This window comes from Muntiacus reevesi, chromosome 4 (assembly GCF_963930625.1).
Source record: "Muntiacus reevesi chromosome 4, mMunRee1.1, whole genome shotgun sequence".
In the NCBI taxonomy this organism is placed as follows: domain Eukaryota; kingdom Metazoa; phylum Chordata; class Mammalia; order Artiodactyla; family Cervidae; genus Muntiacus; species Muntiacus reevesi.
In genome coordinates this window covers 123,777,249-123,799,412 of record NC_089252.1, presented here as the reverse complement: position 1 = coordinate 123,799,412, position 22,164 = coordinate 123,777,249, and the positions used below count along the sequence as shown (strand labels likewise).

The 22,164-nt window shown below is 37.8% G+C and overlaps 1 protein-coding gene across 4 annotated transcripts in view; it reads left to right on the top strand.

The window, feature by feature from the left end:
- Positions 1-22,164, top strand: part of OSBPL8 (oxysterol binding protein like 8) — a 164,427-nt gene that overhangs the window by 51,819 nt on the left and 90,444 nt on the right. For 3 of the 4 annotated variants that reach the window (XM_065934119.1, XM_065934118.1, XM_065934121.1), the window contains one exon: positions 11,426-11,534. Coding sequence is in view for 1 of the 4 variants with exons in the window: in XM_065934118.1 (XP_065790190.1) it covers positions 11,493-11,534 (42 nt within the window). In the remaining 3 variants the exon portion in view is untranslated. Of the gene's footprint in view, positions 1-11,425; positions 11,535-12,552; positions 12,646-22,164 lie in introns of those variants that run through there. The other variant, XM_065934120.1, reaches the window with a different exon arrangement.

Genomic DNA, 22,164 nt, shown 5'->3' with positions numbered 1-22,164 from the left:
TGGGGCTCAGCATGGTAGCATGACAAAGAGTCTGTTTCCCAGAGGTGGAAGCTCTCTGGAGAAAAGGGGTCCAAAAAGCTGTTCTTTGGACTGTTTATGGAGGCATTATTACATAGTAATGATTGACTAAATCACTGGCCAATGGTAATTGATTCAACCTCAAGCCCTTCTCTCCTCCCTGAAGATAAAGGGGTGGGACTGAAAGTTCCAACCCTCTATTCACATGGTTGCTTCTCCTGGCAACCAGCCCCTTCCCTCGGGTGAGATCCAAAAGTCACCTTCCCTGAAGAGTTTTCAGGGACTGAGAACAAGAGATTAAATATTATCCCCCCCCCCCCTTTTATTGTGCTCAGAAAATTCCAAAGATTTTGGGAATTGTGAACAAGAAACAGTGGATGAAGACCAAATATATCTGAAGAATACACATACATACATCTATCTAAAAGAGTGCATCTAGTTGAACTGTTTAATGAATTTGCCAAATCAGAGATATAAAAAGTATTTGGGCACCTTTCTAGTTCAGAATTTAACTAATTGATTGGGCTTTAATGTGTTGTTAGGCAGTCATTAGATAAATGCAAACTAGATTATAGTGACTTTATGAAACAGACACACTTGTGAAAGTGGCTCAGTCACTATTGACTCTTTGCAACCCCATGGAATATAGCCTGCCAGACTCCTGTCAGTGGAATTTTCCAGGCAAGAATACTGGAGTGGATTGCCATTCCCTTCTCCAGGGGATTTTTCCAACCCAGGGATCGAACCTGGGTCTCCTGCATTGCAGGCATATTTTCCATCTGAGCCACCAGGGAAGCCTCATGTTTGTGAAATGAGGTACTTTTTAATTTATTTATTTTTTTGAAATGAGGTACTTTTAATGAGGGTATTTTAGGAGGGGCAGTACTTGAAAATGCCTATATACCTCATACTCCAGAGAAATCCAGATAAGAGGAGTCATTTAGGTTTTTTCTCTCCTTTCGACTTTATATCTTTAGGTAATTTACCATTTCTTTCTCTTTTCCAAGGCGTGGTCTGACAGCTCAGACTGTGTCTTCTCTCTGGGCGTCCCCCTGACACGTCTCTCTCCTCTGTCTCCCTAGGGCTGTACAGCCCCAGTAGGGTAATTTGCTCTTTACACTCCAACCGTGCTTCCCTCTAGCCCTTTCCAGCTTTTTGCTCGTCTTTCAGTCTTCAGTTAGAACCATCACTATCATTCTTGTTGTGATTTTTAGAATGGAAAACATCTTAACATAATTCATAGGTGCCAAAGTATGTATACATTTTATGAAAAATACGTACTACATTGCTTTGAAAGCTGTTTGGATAAACGGCTCTAACAAAGCAGTTGTGTGTGTGTACAAGCGTGCACACGCACATATATATATTTTTCAAACTGCTTGTGAATTGCTTGTTGGTGCTCGCTTTTGGGGATGTGTCACATTTATACAATTAATTTCTCATTAGACTTTCCTTTAGGATTTAGTCTACTATAAATACTGTAGATTAGTTCAGACTAACTAGACCAAATTACTCTTATTTGCAATCTTTTTTTAAACATCAAATTGGCAATGAATGAGGTTAAGATTATTGAATTTAATCCTAGTTTCCAATGATAAGAAGGCAGTGATAATCTGTAGATGTATGGTGTGTTCATTGATAGGCATTCTTGCTTTAGAGAATGTTTGTTTTTATAACTTAAGCATTTAACAAAACAAAATAGCATCCTGTGAGACAGGAGCCACAGTCTAATCGATACAACTTGTAACTGCCTTCAGAGACAGCCATCATTCAACACAGTGTCAAGAAGTGGTTATGGTTAAATGGTGTATATTAAAGTCATTAGTCTTGCTTAGTAGATGCTCCTTCATTCTTTCTGTGACTAGAATAACAGTTCAAGTCCAGAATAGAGAAGATTTTTATGCATTTTTTTTTTCTCTAGCAACTTTCTTAAGTGAGGCACCAGTGCTCCCAAACAATATCTAGAGTACTGATAACAAAGGAACAAAAGAGGGAACAGAGTCTTTAAACTTTGAATCCAACTAGTAATTATGTTTAAATTAGGATGCAGGCCTAGCTTTAGCTTGGCAGTTTGGAGAAAGAAGTCTTCAGGATTGTGATGCACTGTACTATTTTACAAAAACTTAGGCATTCTTTCTGGTTATAGAAGCAACATGCACAGTTTAAAAAGAGTTAAAAAAGGAGACTGCCTTTCTTCTCTTCAAGTCTGCTCCCTAGAGCCTACTGCCACTAGGTCTGTGTTTAATCACAATTTTAACTTTAAAAACTACTTTTTATTCTCAGATTATCATTTAGACATCTTTAGCTTTAAACTCTTAAAAAAAGGGGGAAACAAGTCTGCTTATACTTTAAGCTTCCAGTAAATCACCCTCTCCCTGTAGGATTTTTCATTATACATTTTCAGTTATAGTCTTTGATTTCAAAGAAAATACTAAAAATTTGTTTCTTGACATGTTAGTAGCATCTCAGCTCCCTAGTTTCAACTGTGAGGAATTTAGGGCGATTATTTTTCTTTTCCTGCTCCCTTTCTAATTCATTTTTTCATAAAGTATAATTCATTTACAATATTGTGTTAGGTTCAGGTGTTGTTCAGTTGCTAAGTGTGTCTGACTCTGTTGTGACCCCATGGACTGTGGCCTTCCAGGCTCCTCTGTCCATGGGATTTCCCAGGGAAGAATACTAGAGTGGGTTTCCATTTTCTTCTCCAGGGGGTATTCCCAGCCCAGGGATCGAGCCTGCATCTGCTGCGTTGGCAGGTTGGATGGGGGAGCACCCAGACTCAGGTGTACAGCGTAGTGGTTCTGTGTTTCTGCATATCGTATTCCGTCCTAGGTTGTCATGAGATGGTGGCTGTGACCCTCTGTCTGTGCAGTGTACCCTTGGCGTGGGGTTTGTATCCATTAGACCCAGACCACTCGTTGGTTCTTTCTCCCTGACTGCGCCCCTGTGACAATACAGACTTGTTTCCTGTGTCTGCAAGTCTGTTTCTGTTTTGCATTAAGATTTATTTGCATTATTTTGTAGATTCCACACATAAGTGATGTTACACTGTGTTTGTCTTTCTGTCTCATATTTCAATAAGCAAGATATTCTCTAGGTTCATCCATTTTGCTACAGATGCCTGACTTTCATCCTTTGTATGGCTAAGTAACATTCCAATGTGTGTGTGTGTGTATATATATATATACACACACATATATATGTATATATATACAGAGAGAAAGATTAAGATACAGATATATATGTGTGTGTATATATATAGCAAACACCCTTTTCCAACAACACAAGAGAAGACTCTACACATGGACATCACCATATGGTCGACACCAAAATCAGATTGATGATATTCTTTGTATCTGAAGATGGAGAAACTCTATACAGTCAGCAAAAACAAGACCGGGAGCTGACTGTGGCTCAGATCATGAACTCCTTATTGCCAAATTCAACTGAAATTGAAAAAAGTGGAGAAAACCACTAGACCATTCAGGTGTGACCTAAATCAAATCCCTTATGACTATACAGTGGAAGTGAGAAACAGATGTAAGGGACTAGATCTGATAGACAGAGTGCCTGATGAACTATGGATGAAGGTTTGTGACATTGTACAAGAGACAGGAATCAAGACCATCCCCAAGAAAAAGAAATGTAAAAAAGCAAAATGGCTGTCTGAGGAGGCCGTACAAATAGCTGAAAAAGAAGCAAAGCTAAAGGCAAAGGAGAAAAGCAAAGATATACCCATCTGAATGCAGAGTTCCAGAGAATAGCAAGGAGAGATAAGAAAGCCTTCCTCAGCAATCAATGCAAAGAAACAGAGGGAAACAATAGAATGGGAAATACTAGAGAACTTTTCAAGAAAATTAGAGATACCAAGGGAACATTTCATGCAAAAATGGGCTCAATAAAAAAAAAAAAAATGGGCTCAATAAAGGACAGAAATGGTAGGGATCTAACAGAAGCAGAAGATATTAAGAAAAGGTTGCAAGAATACACAGAGGAACTGTACAAAAAAGATCTTCATAACCCAGATAATCACGATGGTGTGATCACTCACCTAGAGCCAGACATCCTGGAATGTGAAGTCAAGTGGGCCTTAGGAAGCATCACTACGAACAAAGCTAGTGGAGGTGATGGAATTCCAGTTGAACTATTTCAAATTCTGAAAGATGATGCTGTGAAAGTGCTGTATTCAATATGCCAGCAAATTTAGAAAACTCAGCAGTGGCCACAGGACTGGAAAAGGTCAGTTTTCATTCCAATCCCCAAAAAAGGCAATGCCAAAGAATGCTCAAACTACTGCACAATTGCATTCATCTGACATGCTGGTAAAGTGATGGTTAAAGTTCTCCAAGCCAGGCTTCAGCAGTATGTGAACTGTGAACTTCCAGATGTTCAAGCTGGTTTTAGAAAAGGCAGAGGAACCAGAGATCAAATTGCCATCTGCTGGATCATCAAATAGCAAGAGAGTTCCAGAAAAACATCTTTTTCTGATTTATTGACTATGCCAAAGCCTTTGGTTGTGTGGATCACAATAAACTGTGGAAAATTCTGAAAGAGATGGGAATACCAGACCACCAGACCTGCCTCTTGAGAAACCTGTATGCAGGTCAGGAAGCAACATTTAGAACTGGACATGAAACAACAGACAGGTTCCCAATAGGAAAAGGAGTATGTCAAGTCAAGGCTGTATATTGTCACCCTGCTATTTAACTTATATGCAGAGTACATCATGAGAAATGCTGGGCTCCATACTATTTTTCATAGTGACTGCACCCATTTACATTCTTACCAGCCATGGGAATTCTTTTACATGTAGTGTAAAAGAGTTCCTTTTTCTCCACATCCTCATCTGCATTTGTAATTTGTGGGGTTTTTTGGTAATAGCCATTCTGGCAGATTGTGAGATGGTATTTTGTTGTGATTTTGATTTGCATTCATTCCTCTGATGATTTGCAGTGTTCAGCATATTTTCATGTGCCACTTGGCCATCTGTGTATCTTTTTTGGAAAAATGTCTATTCAGGTCTTCTGTTCAGTTTATAACTGGGTGGTATTATTGTTTGTGGTATTGAGTTGTATGAACTTTTTAACCCCTTATTGATCATATCATTTACAAATAATTTCTCCATTCTGTAGGTTGTCTTTTCCTTTTGTCAATGGTTTCCTTTTCTGTGCATAAGCTTTTTAAATTGAATTAGGTCCCATTTGTTTATTTTTGCTGCTATTTCCTTTGCCTTGGGAGACAGATCCAAAACCATTGCTATGATTTATGTCAAAGAGTACTCTGCCTGTGTTTTCTTCTTGGAGTTTTATGGTTTTTGGTCTAGCATCAGGATCTTTAATCCACTTTCAGGTTTTATTTTTCTTTTTTGTATATGGTGTAAGGAAATATTCTGATTTTATTCTTGTACATGTAGCGGTCTAGTTTCCCAGCCCCATTTATTGAAGGGATTGTCTTCTCCCTATTGTATATTCTTGCCTCCTTTGTTGTGTTAATTAACTTCAGTTGAGTGGGTTTATTTATGGGCTCCCTATTCTGTTCTATTGATTTATGTGTTTGTTTTTGTGGCAGTACCATACTGTTTTGATTACTGTAGCTTTTTAGTACTTAGTCTGAAGTCAGGGAGCATGATACCTTCAGCTTTGGTCTTCTTTCTCAAAATTGTTTTAGCTTTTTATATAGAGTGATTTTGTTTTTACATAAAATACATTGAGTAGACCTGAAAATTGAAAAGCAAAAATTGGGATTTATTCATTCTATAAATATTGATTCTTTAATATTTATATAAATATTGATTCTTTAATATTGAATACCCCAGAGCTCTGTACTCTGTCCTCTTTTCTGCCTATACTGATTCCCAAGGAGATCTCACTAGTCTCATAGTTCTAAATTCCATCTGTATGCTGACTCTCAGTTTACATTTCTACCCTGATTTCTCCTTAACCTCACAGTCATAGGTCTAACTATATCCAGTTGATATCTCTATTCAGATGTCTGACTAGTGTCTCACAGTAAATATACCCAAAAGGAGCTGTGATATTCGGCCCTTTCATTTTCAAGTCTTCCTGTGATGTACTCAGCATATGTTAGTGGCAGTTTCATTCTTCTCATTGCTCAGGACACAGACCATCTAAGTCTTACTCCCCCACACATACTTCTGTCTCCTCGTTAAAGTCACATCCTACATCTGTTCATTAACAGATTCTTTTGACTCCATATTCAAAATATTTAAATAATTTAACAGTGTTTGTCACATTTCTCGCTGCTATTCTGGCACACGTCTGCATTTAGTGGTGGTCTTCCAGTTTCTAACGTTTTCTCAGCCAGTAGCCAGAGTAATCCTGCATAAGTCAGATTCTGTTACTTCTCTGCTCTCTGTTCAGCACATAACTTCCCATCTCATTCAGAGTGTAAGTAAGCCAGAGTCCTTCTGTCTTATGAGGCTTGGTGATTTGGGACATAGTTATCTTTCTGTTCTTATTACTCATTGCTCTTTTCCTTATTCCACTTGCCATGTTAGTCTTCTTGGCTGTTCTTTATCTTATTTTTTAAATATTTTGTCTTTATTCTGTACTCTCACCTTTTGTGGTTATAAAGTACCATTTGTATTGTTTTGGGTGTGTGCATATAAACTACATAATGTGAATTTTGCTTTGTTAGTCAATTCAAAAACCTTTTTCTATTTTTTTTAATCTTCTGGCCATGCTGCACGGCATGTGGGATCTTATTCCCCAACCAGGTATCAAACTCACGCCCACCATGTTGGAAGCACAGAGTCTTAATTTGCTGCCCTTTAAACACGCCTCTTGCTCCTGCCTTGGGATCTTTGTGTTTGCTGTTTCCTCTTCTGCCTGGAAGGGTTTTCTGGATACTTGAGCAGCTCACCCCCTCATGTTACTGAGATCTTGGCTCAGATTCATTCTTATCTAAAATTCTCCCTGTTACTGTACACGTCATATAATTACTCCCTTCCTATTTTTTCTTCTCCACACTGATTAGTATCTAATGTACAATATATTTTAATTATTAGTTTTTAAAAACTCTTGTCAGGCCAGGTTCATTGAGGAGAACAAATCACTATAGGTACTTAAAGCAAAAGGAAAACTAGTAAGGGGAATTAGATTCTTAAAATGTATTGGAAAAACTGTAGGTGTGGAGCTTGAAAGACTTATCAGCTTTCACTGCTGCTGCTGATACGGCTTTTGGGTAGTGCCAACATAGGGAGCTGGCGGGGAAGCATTCGGTGATTACTGTAAAACCTCTTATCTGTCACAGTCCAGGTCTGCTTCATTCAGAAGAATGGCTTTGTTCTGTCTCTCTTCTGCCTTCCAAATGCTGTGTAAATGCATTGCATTTGCAGAATGTAAATCACATACAGAATTCTGGGATCAGAGATTTGTAAAATGGAATTCTCATCCTTTTAACTTTTGTGGAAGAGGAGATACAGAGGAGCACACAGAAGGTGGTGAGGATGAACAGTGAAATAGATATATCTATGTCTGTGGATAAGATATGAATACACGCATGTTTATTCTATTGGTCAGGGTTCTCTGGAGAAACAGAACCAATTAGATAAACGTATATACAGAAAGAAAGGGGGGAAGAAAGAGATGGATTTATTTTAAGGAATTGACTCACGTGATTAAGGGGGCTGGCAAGCCTGAAATTGCAGGGCAGGCTGCAAAGTCCTTGGTGACGTTCACTGTCCTTGATATCCTGTAAGTTAAATATTGAGATAAAGTTAAGAGAAATTAACTACTGTGATGCAAAGTCAGTGTATCTTATGTTATATGATAAGAAGAGAAAAGAAACCAATTATTTGATGAGTATACACAGCATATATAACACACGGTATACAACCTTCATAATAAAATAAGGGAAAAATACTCGTAACAATTATAATTCTCATTTCTGTAACTGGTAATGTAGTGGTATCTGAGATTTATAAATTCCTTCTTCCACTACCCTTTTTGTATTCCTTTGCCCTCAGCATGCACCTCAGATAGCCATAGTTCTTTACTGGTAGAGTGACCCAAACTTTTGTTTCTGAAGGGTTTGAGTCAGTAGCAGTCCTGCCTAGGTTGGGCTATTGAAGTTTTCTGTTGAATTTAATCATAAGACATGGTAGTACTAAGAGATGCCCTTAGGGATTTCCAATAACCGGGCATACTCTTCTTACCACCACCATTGTGGCATTATAGTCCCATTTCTCCTTGACAATTAGAGTCAGTTACCCGGGCCAGCATAGTAAGTTCCTCCTTTGCCTACTGATTCAGAAGCACGGGAAGCTTAAAGTGCCAGGTGGCAGGCTTAACTGCCAGCTCAGTGGAAGCATTCCTTCCTTTGGGACTAAGACCTCTAGACCAGCAGAGCAAAGGCTGTGGGAAGAGGAAACAGAAGCATTTTACTAGTGAGTGGTGTTGGGAAAGCTTGACAGCTACGTGTAAATCAATGAAGTTAGAACACATCCTCACACCATACACGAAAATAAACTCAAAATGACTTGAAGACTTCAATGTAAGACACGACACCGTTAAACTCCTAGAAGAGAATACAGACAGAACCTACTCTGACGTAAATTTTACCGTTGTTTTCTTAGAAGGTCAGTCTCCCAATACTATAGAAATAAAAGCAAAAATAAACAACTGCAGTCTAATCAAATTTGTAAGCTTTTGCACAGCAAAGGAAACCATAAATAAAGTGAAAAGACAACATAGGGACTAGGGAAAATATTTGTGAACAATTTGACCAAAATGGGCCTAGTTTCTAAAGTATACGAACAGCTGGTAACAACTCAGTAATAAAAAACTGACCCAAACAAAAAACGAGAAGACCTAAACGGACGTTTCTCCAAAGAAGGCATACAGATGGGCAGTAGGCACTGAAAAAATGCTCAACATCACTAAGTATGAGAAATGCAAATCAAAACTACAATGAGGTACCACCCCGCGCTGGTCAGATTGATCATCATTAAAAAAGTCTACAAATAACAAATGCTGGAGAGGATGTGGAGAAAAGGGAACCCACCTACACTGTTGATGAGAATGTAAGTTGCTGTAGCCACTATGGAAGACAGTATGGAGGTTCCTCAGAAAACTAAAAATAGAATTACCGTATGATCCAGGAATCCTACTCCTGGATATATGTCTGGAGAAAACTCTAATTGCATTTTACGATAGCCAAGTCATGGAAGCAACCTGCATGTCCATCTACTGATGAATGGGTAAAGATGTGGTATATACACACAGTGGAGCACTGCTTAGCTATAAAAAGAATGAAATAATGCCATTTGCAGCCTCATGGATAGGCCTAAAGATTATCATGCTAAGTGAAGTCAGTCAGAAAAAGAAATACCACATGATACCACCTATATGTGAAATCTAAAATAGGGCATGAACTTACTTAGGAAACAGAAACAGACTCACAGATACAGAAGACAAACCTACGGTCACTAAAGGGGGGATGGGGGTGGGGGCAGATAAATGAGGCGCTCGCGCTTAGCAGATTCAACCTACTATGTACAAAATGTATGAACAGCAGGGTCCTACTGTATAGCAGAAGGAAGTGTATTCAGCGTCCTCTAATAAACCATAACAGAAAAGAGTATGTGTGTATGTGTGTGTGTGTGTGTGTGTGTGTTATATGTTTATATCTGAATCTTTGCTGTACATCAGAAGCTAGCACAACATTGTGATAATGATAAAATTAAAATTTTTGCTTGTGGGCCAATAAATGGCGTCACTTCTGTTTCCTTCTCTGATTCTTGGACCTGTGAATCTTGGCTATGTAAGAAGCAGCACCATATTTTGGATGTTCATAGCACATAGAACTTTTTGGGGATCTTTTGCCCAGGCGTGCAAGGTATTGCCACCTGGCTGGTGTTCTGGCTGAGGCTTCAAAAGGTCATGCCACTGTTCTATCAAACCAGCTGTTTCAGGATGATACAGATTATAGTAAGACCAATGAATTCCCTAGGCCATTGCCACACTTATTCTTTTTTGTTTTTTGCTGTGAAATGAGTTCCTTGGTCAGCAGCTTTATAGAATAATGGGAGAAAGTAGATAAGGCATTCTGTAAGTCTGTGGATAGTTTTGGCAGAAGCATTTTGTGCAGGAAAGGCAAATCTATATACAGAGTAAGTATCTGTTTCAGCTAGAATAAAGCACTGCCCCTTCCATGATAGTGTGTTAATTGCTAAGTCTTGTCTGACTCTTTGAACCATGTGAACTGTAGCTCTCCAGGCTCCGGCTCCTCTGTCTGTAGAATTCTCCAGGCAAGAACACTGGAGTGGGTTGCCATTCCCTTCTCCAGGGGATCCTCCTGACCCTCCTGACCCAGGGATTGCACCTGGGTCTCCCCCACTGCAGGTAGGTTCTTTGCCGTCTGCGCCACCAGGGGAGCCAGAAGTCCAGTGTAATCAGCGTGTCGCAGGTAGCTGGCTGATCACCCTGGGGAATAGTGCCATACTGGGGGCTCAGTGTAGGTTTCTGTTGCAGCAGATTTGGCGCTCAACAGTGGCAGTAGCCAGACTGGCCTTGGTGAGTGGAGGTGCATGCTGCTGAAGCCATGCATGACCTTCATCCCTACCACCAAGGCAACGTTGTGAGCCCATTGGACAGTGATAGGGTTGGCTGGGGAAAGATGCTGACTTGTATCCGCAGGATGGTCATCCTGTATTTATATTTCAGTGCAACCTTTTACACTTGAAAAAACAAGAAAATGATTTGCAACTCCAAGAAATGACTAGAAATCTACCTATTTTTTGGTTTTAATTTTGTTAATTGTTTTAAGAAAGAATTATTAGAGACTTCTGGATATATATAATTATTATAGGAGTTCATCTTGGAGGCTTTGTTAAAAAGCTCAAAGGAAAAGACTTGTGAAGACATAATTCTAAGACTTAAAAATAAGTATAAAAATAATATTCATTGTAAAAATGAAAAATTCAGAAGCACAAAGTTTTTTATATATTATGTTCTCTCATTAAATTGTCCTCTCCTAAATTGTTTCAGTTTACATTCTATTCACAAAATTGTTTGAGAACATCTGTTTTCCCACATTTGTGCCAACATTGGATGGTAGCACATAGTTTTCGCCAGTGTAATAATGAAAAAGAATCTAATTTTATTTCCTCAGTTATAAGTAGGTTTAAGCATATTTTCAAATTTTGAACAGTCTCATATCTTTAACCTGGCTCTTGGTTTTCCTCTTCACTTGGAATATTGTCATTCATTTTTTTCTGAACTTTTACCATTCTTCAAGGCCCATGTCAAAATCTGTTTCTCCATTATTGAATTTTCCTGATAAGCTCAGCCTAAAATGGTATCTCCATCCTTGTATACTTGATGCTTTATTTTCCACTTATCACAGTTTTATACCAGAACTAATGTGTATGATTTTCTTCTTCTAGGATTTCCAAGTTTACAGGATGACTAAACATTAATGGAAACAGAAGTGTAAACCTATCTTCTTTCACTATGGAGGCAAGTTTGGCAGATGGAGAACCTGACCGAACTTTGGTGAGTGATTCAAATACAGCATAATAAGATACTACCGTCTGTATTGGGAAGTGTTTGATTTAAGCCATCATTTTATTTTTCAAATATATTTAAAACGAACTTCCAAAAAAGTTGATATAAAAATTATAGGTAGTTTAAAGCTTGTTGAAGCATAACCCAGTTTTCTGCATTTCTACCCTATCTCCTATCTCTTTTTCCTTGCTTTCCTGGCCATATAGTAAGACATATTGATACAATAGTTTGTGTTTGTGTTTTCCTCAAGAAACTTTGTCTTATTGAAATCAAGAGGTTATTCACAACTGAGAAAATTAAATGCCTGGAAATCTTAAATTGTGCAACTGTGGACAGAATGAGAGAATTAAGATATAATCATTAATATATGTTGCCATAGATACTCTTTCTATAGAAATACGAAGATTTACTAAGTATTGCTGCCTGTGATTGAATTGTATTCTGAAATTAAAACACTTAGGTATGGGTGGTGGTTATAAGTGTACCTTCTCCAGTAAGTAAAAAAATAAAAATAAAAATTAACCAGTGGGGTAAATTAAATGATGCCTTGTCATGCGTAGAAACATTTTGCTCAAGGATCATTTCATTTTCATTTTTCTTGTTTCTGTTTTAAAGATGCCATTAAATATTGTTTTATAGACTCTTTATTAGGAATGTTTGTACTACCTAAAGTAAATGTGTCAGCTATAGCCAGCTGTGTAAAGTGTAGCCAGCTGATAGCTCTGTGGCTTGTTAGGCGGTAGATTCTTTGATAGTTACATTATTGAAATAATGCACATGCCAGCTTTTCTTTCATACTGCCGTGAAGTTGAAAGTCACTACTAAATTGAGATGTTTGTGAATTTTAATGTAGTGAATGTTCTTTGTTCAGGCTCCAGTGTAGGATCAGTAATGATTGATAGCAAAATGCAGTTCTGCTTACTTGTGTTAACTTGGTCCTACCCTCTCCTGAATTTCTGGTTCAAACTTGTTTCTTTAATGGTCAGAAAAAGTTAAACTTTAAAATGATAGCTTGTTAATAGAAAATAAAATGGACATGGACGGAACTTGGTTTATGAAGAACGTCACTGTAACGCCGATTTTAAATGGAAAACTGATGGTAGGTTATTTTGTTTTCACTATATCTTCAAAAAAAAAAGATGAAATCCTTTCTTGGAACATACTATTTACTTTACCATAAATATTTTCTTATGTAAAGCTAATGGACTTCCTGAAGGTTTACTTTTGGCTAAAATATTTTAAATTTTTTGGTTATAAGTATCAGTAATAGCAATTGCTGTTTTCTGGGTATACACTTTTTCAGACTGTCTTCACAACAACCATTAAAGGTAGATATTTGCTTATCCTCACTTTTAAAGAGGGAAATAGGCTCAGGGAGGTTAATTATCTTCTCTAAAAGCTACAGCTTAAATGATGCAACTGAGGTCTGTCCCTGAATACTTTCCTTTGCCACTAATATGTTGATTACATCATACCTGTCTTTCTGGATAGAATTGCTTAAAATTTATTGTTATCTTTTTAAACTTAGTGTCTAAGTAAATAGTATTAAATTCTGTACCAGAATGTCTGCACTGTACTGCTAAAGTTTAATTCATTTTTTATTCTTAATTCTATTGATATTGAGAGGTTAGAGGAAGTTACTTAAAACTCAGTGAGATCTATTTTCTTCTTCTTCATTGTTTCTTTGGTGAAATATTGTAGCTTATTTTAGAAACAGTAATACCACTGATTTCAGTGTGAACTACTGAAATTTTCTCTATTCGAAACTAATCTTGAGGTCCACCTTTGAGCTATCTATTAATGAAATATCACCTTTGAACTGCATGGCCTCAGCTAGTCAGTTTGGATCTGAGAGAGGTGGTCAGGAACATGGGCTTTGCAGATGTCTGGCTGTGTGTTAAAATCTGAGCTCTGGCACTTAGCTACGTGCTCAGGGTTTCCAGCTTTCCTCAGGTTTTAAATACAGATTAGTAGTAATATCTACTTAATATTTACTTGAGTTTTAATTGACATAATATATCTATAAAATGCTTTTTTACACATCTGTGCACATTTTATAAATATCCAGTAAACAAAAGCTAGTATGGCTATTGTTAACATAACTATTAATATTCAACCTTTTCTCCAAAAAGATAAATAATTAGAGGCAGAACAGGCAACAAAACCCATTTCTAAAAGTCCCACGCTGTTGAGTAATTTTGGATTTGCACTTTCTCTGAATCTCATTTTTACCATCTAAAATATTGAGGCAACTATTCTGCTTCAATGAAGAATACATAAACAAGACTACTCATCCTGCCTACTTGGGAGGGACAATGTGATCTAGTGAAACCAGAAAGTTCTTTGAAAATATAAAGCAACATGTCAGTATGTGGTGGCAGTGTTGTATAAAACCTAATTGTGTGCACTGGTTTTTAAGATAGTATTAGTTAGCTTCTTTTGAGTGCAGTCTTTGTGCAAAATGCTGTGGTCAGTGAAGGGGATGTTAAGAGATATAAAATGTAGTCTGTCTGAATTATGTTTGTTTTGAGAAGACTAGATACAGGGATGGATAGATAAGGCAGTAATAAGCATTTCTGAAGTGTCAAATGAGGGACATAAGGCGTAGTTATACAAGTTGTGAAAATTGGGTGGTTGCCGTACACCGGGGTAGTTAGAAAAGGTTTCTTAAGAGAATACAAACTATGAATAGGGTATAGGGGTCACGGGATTGAAAACGATTGAAGGAGAGCATTCTAGGAAGGGAGGATGGCAAGAGGCAAGGCTAAAAGCTGAATTAATTGCACAGGGTTTATTCAGGGGGAAATGCATAGAAAAATTGGAAGGTAAAATTGTTTATTCCTTGAAAGGAAAGTTATGACCAACCTAGACAGTATATTAAAAAGCAGAGACATTACTTTGTCAACAAAGATCTGTCTAGTCAAAGCTATGGTTTTTCCAGCAGTCATGTATGGATGTGAGAGTTCAACTACAAAGAAAGCTGAGCACTGAATAATTGATGGTTTTGAACTGTGGTGTTGGAGAAGACTCTTGAGAGTCCCTTGGGCTGCAAGGAGATCAAACCAGTCCATCCTAAAGGAGGATCAGTCCTGGGTGTTCATTGGAAGGACTGATGTTGAAGCTGAAACTCCAATACTTTGACCACCTGATGCGAAGAACTGACTTATTTGAAAAGACCCTGATGCTGGGCAAGATTGAGGGCAGGAGGAGAAGGGGACGATAGAGGATGAGATGGTTGAATGGCAACACCGACTCAATAGACATGGGTTTGGGTAAACTCCAGGAGTTGGTGATGGACAGGGAGGCCTGGCGTGCTACGGTTCATGGGGTCGCAAAGAGTTGGACACGACTGAGCGACTGAACTGAACTGAATGTTGTTTACAAGAATAATGACCAGTGTGGCAGATAGAGACCAAACTTATGGAAGTCTTTGAGTGTCAGACCAGGGATTTTGAACTTGATTCTGTAGACAGTGGTATGTCACTGAATAGTTTTATGAAGGTGGACAGGATGAATCTGGAAGTAGGATATGAGATGATTTAGAAGAGTGAGAGATACAGATACTGTCTGAGACGACTTGTAGTCTTGGTGGAGGTGGTGAAAGCTGGGACTCGGTTGACTTTAGTGTCCTCTTACTCAATTTTCTTCTTCTACATGAGATTATGCTTCCTATTTTTAAAACATTCATTTGCTCATTTATTGTTTATAGTTCTATTTTTGTGGTAGTGCTGTATGTCTTAAGTAGTAAATACTAAAAAATACGAATTGAATCTTTATACTAAATATACTTCAGAACACGTTTACATTTAATATATGTATTAAAATATTTTGTAAAAGTGCAGAACTCATAACACTTTGGAAATTAACCACTGAGAAATCCTTTAAGTGCAGGGGTCAAATATTTATTAATAAATTGAGGTAAACCAAATAAGTGAAGTAGATTAAAAAAAATTCCTTACATTAAGGAAAGTCCTGTCTTTTGAATGTCATGTATACTATGCTATTACCAGAGGAAACTATGTTATAAAGTCTCTTAAAGGTCAAGATCTTTTGTTGTATTAAAAAGTGATTATATAAATGACTTTTTAGAAGAGAATAAAATTTTAAAAACATGTAGAAATCTTTGTAGTATTATTAGTTAGTTCAGTTGCTCAGTTGTGTCCGACTCTTTGCGACCCCATGATCTGCAGCACGCCAGGCCTCCCTGTCCATCATCAACTCCTGGAGTTTACTCAAACTCATGTCCATTGAGTCGATGATGCCATCCAATCATCTCATCCTCTGTTGTCCCCTTCTCCTCCTGCCCCCAATCCCTCCCAGCATCAGGGTCTTTTCCAGTGAGTCAACTCTTCACATGAGATGGCTAAAGTATTGGAGCTTGTAGTGTTACTAGGGACTCTCAATTGAGAAACTTAAGATTCTAATTAAATTGGACACTTTGAGTCATATGCTTTCTGAAGTGGAAAGAATTGTGAAGATAATTTAGCTCAGTAATTCTTAGACTGTAATAAATGAGTAAGTATCTTCTTGAGGGGCCTACAGATGACCTAGCTTCCTGAAATTTTGAGTTTTATATTTACTACATGAATTTTTACCAATGACTGTGATTTAGTGCTCATAAAGTAAAATTGGTATTTTATTAGCATTTACCGAGTGCTTTAAATCATATTCTAAGAAGTATGGCTACTATATATATGGAACATTTGATGACAACATACAGCTTATGTATGTGGCATGTAAATCAATGAAACTGCCAATTTTTGGTAACATTAAGTATTATGTTTGAGCAGGTCACATATTTTAAATGTTGTTACTTTTATTCTCTTGTTTAAATATAGTTGACTCTTGAACGCTTGGAGGTGGGTTGGGGTAGAACTTCCGACACTTGATATGGAACCATGATCCTCTGGTGTCTGCAATTCAGCAAACCACTCATCTGTAGCCCTGTGGTATTTACTGCTGAAAAAAGTCTGCCTGTAAGTGGGGCTGTGTAGTTCACACCCACATGTTCAAGGGTCAGCTGTACCATTCATTTAGCTTCTTCATTACCGTTATTGCTTTAGTATATTGTATGTTTTTGTTTGGGGGCTTCCCTGGTATCTCAGATGGTAAAGAATCTGGCTGCAATGAGGGAGACCTGGGTTTGATCCCTGGCTTGGAAAGATCTCCTGGATTTATAAGGACAGTATTTTTGGTACACAGTTTCTCAGTAACTGACCTTTAAGACATTTATGCATTCAAGTCTAATGATAAATTATACACATGTCAATTAATAATCCTCATAAAGTATTCTTGTACAATGGCACTTGGTTGTTATTAGATCCCCCTTCTTACCCCAAAGTGGAAATGGAGGGAGAAAGGCTGTGAAGTTTCTTATCTATAATAAGTGGGTCACCAAATTTGGTACATATGCTCTTCTAATATTTGAATACGCTTTGAGACCTGCCTGCTAAGTGTTCGGCTAATGCTTATATACTTCATAATTGCCTCATAGAGGCCTTTTCTTTTTTCCATTTATTTTTATTAGTTGGAGGCTAATTACTTTACAATATTGTAGTGGTTTTTGTCATACATTGACATGAATCAGCCATGGAGTTACATGTATTCCCCATCCCAATCCCTCCTCCCACCTCCCTCTCCACCCGATCCCTCTGGGTCATCCCAGTGCACCAGGCCCGAGCACTTGTCTCATGCATCCCACCTGGGCTGGTGAGAGGCCTTTTCTTTTCATCTTTAACAAAGATTGTGCTATCAGCAGAGCCTTTTGCAAACCTCTGAGTCCTGTGGCTACTTTTCCCCCTTAGTCTTTGTGGGAAACTTTTAGGAATCAGTCTGTCTAACGTAAGGATTCTGTCCACAGTATCCCCTGACAGCAGGTCATCCGGCCTCGGCATGCACTCCTGTAGTTATAGGAAGCTCTGTTTCTCAAAAGGTAGCTCAAGTCATTGTGCTAGTTTCCTTGTTGCTACAAGTTACCACAAATTTAGTCTTAAAACAGCAGTAACTGATTATCTTAGAGTTCTGGATATTAGAAGTCTAAAAAGATGTTGTGTTCATTCTGGAGGCTTTAAGGGGACTGTCTGTTTCTGTTTGTCGATATCTGAAGGTAGTGGTCTTCATTGACTCATGGCTTCTTCCTCCTGTTCAGCCTCTGGCCTTTGTTGTCACGTCTCCTGCTACACTCACCATCTAGTCTCCTTCTTGTCAGGACCCTTGGGTTTACTTTGGGTCCACTCAGGTAATCCAGAATAATTGCTCTATCTCAAGATTTTTAACTTAATAGTACAGCCACTATGGAAAACAGTGTGGAGATTTCTTAAAAAACTGGAAATAGGACTGCCATATGACCCAGCAATACCACTTCTGGGCATACACACTGAGGAAACCAGATCTGAAAGAGACACGTGCACCCCAGTGTTCATCGCAGCACTGTTTACAATAGCCAGGACATGGAAGCAGCCTAGATGCCCATCAGCAGACGAATGGATAAGGAAGCTGTGGTACATATACACCATGGAATATTACTCAGCTGTTAAAAAGAATTCATTTGAATCAGTTCTAATGAGATGGATGAAACTGGAGCCCATTATACAGAGTAAAGTAAGCCAGAAAGATAAAGAACATTACAGCATACTAACACATATATATGGAATTTAGAAAGATGGTAACGATAACCCTATATGCAAAACAGAAAAAGAGACACGGAAGTACAGAACAGACTTTTGAACTCTGTGGGAGAAGGTGAGGGTGGGATGTTTCGAAAGAACAGCATGTATATTATCTATGGTGAAATAGACCACCAGCCCAGGCGGAATGCATGAGTCAAGTGCTCAGGCCTGGTGCGCTGGGAAGACCCAGAGGAATCAGGTGGAGAGGGAGGTGGGAGGGGGGATCGGGATGGGGAATACGTGTAACTCTGTGGCTGATTCATATCAATGTATGACAAAACCCTCCAAAAAAAATAAATAAATAAATAAAAAGATTTTTAACTTAATCACATCTGCAGAGTCCTTTGCCTCATGTAAAGTAACATTCACAGATCCTAAGGCTTCTAAACAGTCACAGATTCTACTATCTTTTTTTGTTGTCTTTTTTTTTTTTTGGCAGCTCAACTTGTGGGATTTTAGTTTCCTGACCAGGGATTGAGCCCCTAGCAGTGCGAGCATGCAGTCCTAATCATTGGGTTGCCAGGGAATTCTCGGAATATGAACGTTTTTGGGAGGCCATTATTCTGCCTACCACTGTTGTAGTACTAACCTCTGGTGCATCCCAGCCTAATGATGTGGGTCCTATTGCCAAATAATCCGAAATCAGGTAGTCTGGTGGGGCATCTCACCTAAGGAATTGCCAGTTAGATTAAGGTCCTGAATTAGGTAAATTCTTAGGTGGCAGAGATCTTCTTATGTAAAATAATAAAATAACTAGAAATTTTAGTCAGCAATTTATTACCTCCATACTCATTGTCTTTTATATTAAAATAGCTTCATCTTCCTAATAACCATTTGCTAATTGTAACAGTTTAATTGCACATACAAGACTGATAATAGAGACCTTCCTTGCGGTCTCTGTTATGTGAGTTTTGAGTGCATGCGTGTACTTGGCTGTACTGGTTCTCCCTCGCCGCGTGAGGGCTTTCTCTCGTGGCGGTTGGGGCTGCTCTCTGGCTGCGGCGGGAGCTTCTCTCATTGCAGAGCATGGGCTGTAGGGCGCCTGGGCTTCCGTAACTGTGGTCCATGGGCTTAGCTGCCCCACGGCATGTGGGATCTTCTCGGACCAGGTGCCCTGCACCAGCAGGCGGATTCTTCACCACTGGGCCAGTAGGGAGCGCCCTCAAACATGCTTAAAAAATAAGAGAAACTAGTACAATGAATCCTAATGTGCCCATCACTAATCCTCAGCATTATTAGTTCAGGTCAGTCTTGTTCATGTATACCCCTGCCTTCCCACCTCATCTTTTTTTTTTTCTTTTTGAGAAAATCCCATATGTATCATTTTATTCATAAGTATTTCAGTATAATCTCTAAAATATAAAGAATTTTCTTTAAAACTTTAACCATAAATACCATTCTTACTCTAAAAAAGTAATTCTTTAATATCAAATATTAAGTTATTGCTTAAATTTAGTTTTATTGTTGTTATACTGGGCTTGGTTGATAAGTCACTTTGTCTTTTTTAATCTTTTAAGTTTCTCCTGCATCTGTTTTTGATTCTTCCTTTTCAGTTTTAATTTTTGTTTTCAATTTATTGAAGAAATAAGGTAGTTCGTCCTGTAGGTTTCCCACAATCTGGATTTTCCCCCATGGTCATTATTTAATGTGTTCTTCAGTTACTTATTTCTTGCAAATTGGTCAGTAGACAGTTTTAACCTGAGGCTTGCACAGATTCAGGTTCAGGTTTTTTTTGACAAGAATAATTCATTTATGTTGTTGTGTATTACCATCAGGAGGCATATAATTCATTTTCATTTGTCCAGTATGTAAATACATTTAATCTTTTTTGACTATAAAAAATAACACATACCAATGTGGCATATTTAAGCAATAAATAAAAATATAATAAAATTTATTTTCTAGAGGTAACCACTGTTATTATTTAGGTGGCCTCTTTCCTAAGCGTATTCATGTGTATATCTTACACATGAGGTTTTATAAGTGGGGTCATAGCATACAAATTTATGTATCAGTACCTTAAAAAAATTTTATGGCCATTGATGATCATCACTTAGATCTGTTAATTCAATAGGAGCATAAATTAATAGCAGTAGTTAAATATACTTAAATATTTGTAATGTTTGAACTGCCCAAGTAGGAAAATATTACTCGGTATTTTCTGTTGTTTGAGTGCTTAGATTCTTAGTATGTATTCCTTTTTTTTTTGACTTTTAAAAGTTATCCTTGATTCTCTTATAAGCTGAATAATGTAAACATTTTCCAGGTATATGATGGGACTCTTAATACGTTTGGGGAGCTAAATTGAAGAAAGGGTTAACTCTGAAAAAGTAGAAGAAATAGCCAGTGTTTTATACTGTACTTCAGCAGAAATTCCAAGTCAAAATCTTTTGTATTTCCATTATGTTTGGAGGTTTTCTCAGTGTGTTCCCAGGACTGTGGAACTCAAGATCTTTTCAGAGAGTCTGTGAGGTCTACATTGTTTCCGTAGTAATACCATGGTACTTGATGTTATTTGCTTTGTTTCTCATTCTCCTGAATGTATAGTGCACTTTTTACCCAAGACTGCATGAAGTGTGATGTCATTGCTCTGCTGGCTCATGGAGTGTATGCTTGTGTATGCTTGTGTTTTCAGATTTTCTTCATTTAATTTTTTTCCTAAGCAGTGGTTTTTTAATTTAAACAACTTCATTTTCTATAAGAGTTTTAGGCTTACAGAAAAATTGTGAATGTAGTGAAGAATTCCATATAGCTTGTACTCAGTTTCCTTCCTCTATTATTAACATAATAGTATGGTACATCTGATACAGTTAATGAATCCACACTGATGCATTATTACCTGAGGTCCATATTTTGCTTTTTGTTTCAGATTTCCTTAGTTTTTAACCTAATATTATTTTTCTGTTTATGTGAATCCCATCAGGTAGCACTTTACATTTAGTCATCACATCTCCATAAGGTCCTCTTAGCAGTTAAAATTGCTTAGAGTTTACTTGTTTTTGATAATCTTGATGTTTTTGAGGCATTCTAGTCAGATATTTTGAGTGTCACTCAACTAGGATTTGTCTGATACTTTTCTCATGATTAGACTGGGTTTTTGGGGAGGAGACTACAGAAGTAAAATGCCGTTTCATCACATGATTATGGAAAAGTATGTAAACTATCAACTTGGCTTATCACTGACATTGCCCGTGATCAGCTAGCTAGCAAAGATAGTGAATTTCTCATTTTTAATTTCGCAAATATGAATAGGTATAATCCATATAAACAGCAATTCTTTGGAGTCTTTGGCAATTTCTAGGAGTATAGAGGGATCTGGAGATACTAAAGTTTGTTAACAGAATTTTAGAACCAGAAGTTAATTGCAGTAATGTCTGAACATACTGGTAGCAATGTTTTAGGATAAAGTTTTGGAAATAGGCTAGGTCTGAAGAAGAAACTTGAAAGTTGTCTGAGTAAAGTTAGCAGATGAGCCTTGAGTATGAATGGAACCTGCGGTAAGAAAGCAAATAGAAAGAAAACCGCAGGTAGTAGGGGACTGAGCGCTGGTGAAGCTCGCGCGTTGTACTGGACGGAGGACAGAGTGGAGGTGGGACATCAGAAAGGAAGCCAGAACAGCGGAGTGTTTTAAAAACTAAAGGAAGAGAGGGCTGGCCTGGTGGGAAGGCTGATATAATTAAACATATGCAAGGAGGCCCCAAAACATGCCAGAGAAGACTTGACAGATTGGTAGACTGACTGTAATTTCCTGAAGTCTCAGAATTTTTATTTTTAAAGGTTTAGTTTCAGTGTAAACATACTATTGATCTTTTTTTGTTCTTTTTTTGCCACTTTTTAAACAATTAATGAAGCACTTAATTCCTTCGATAAACTGTGAGTGCTCTCCAGATTCAGATTCAGGTATACAAAGTTAAATCACTCCTGAGAAAATTTGTCTTTTTTTTAGATCT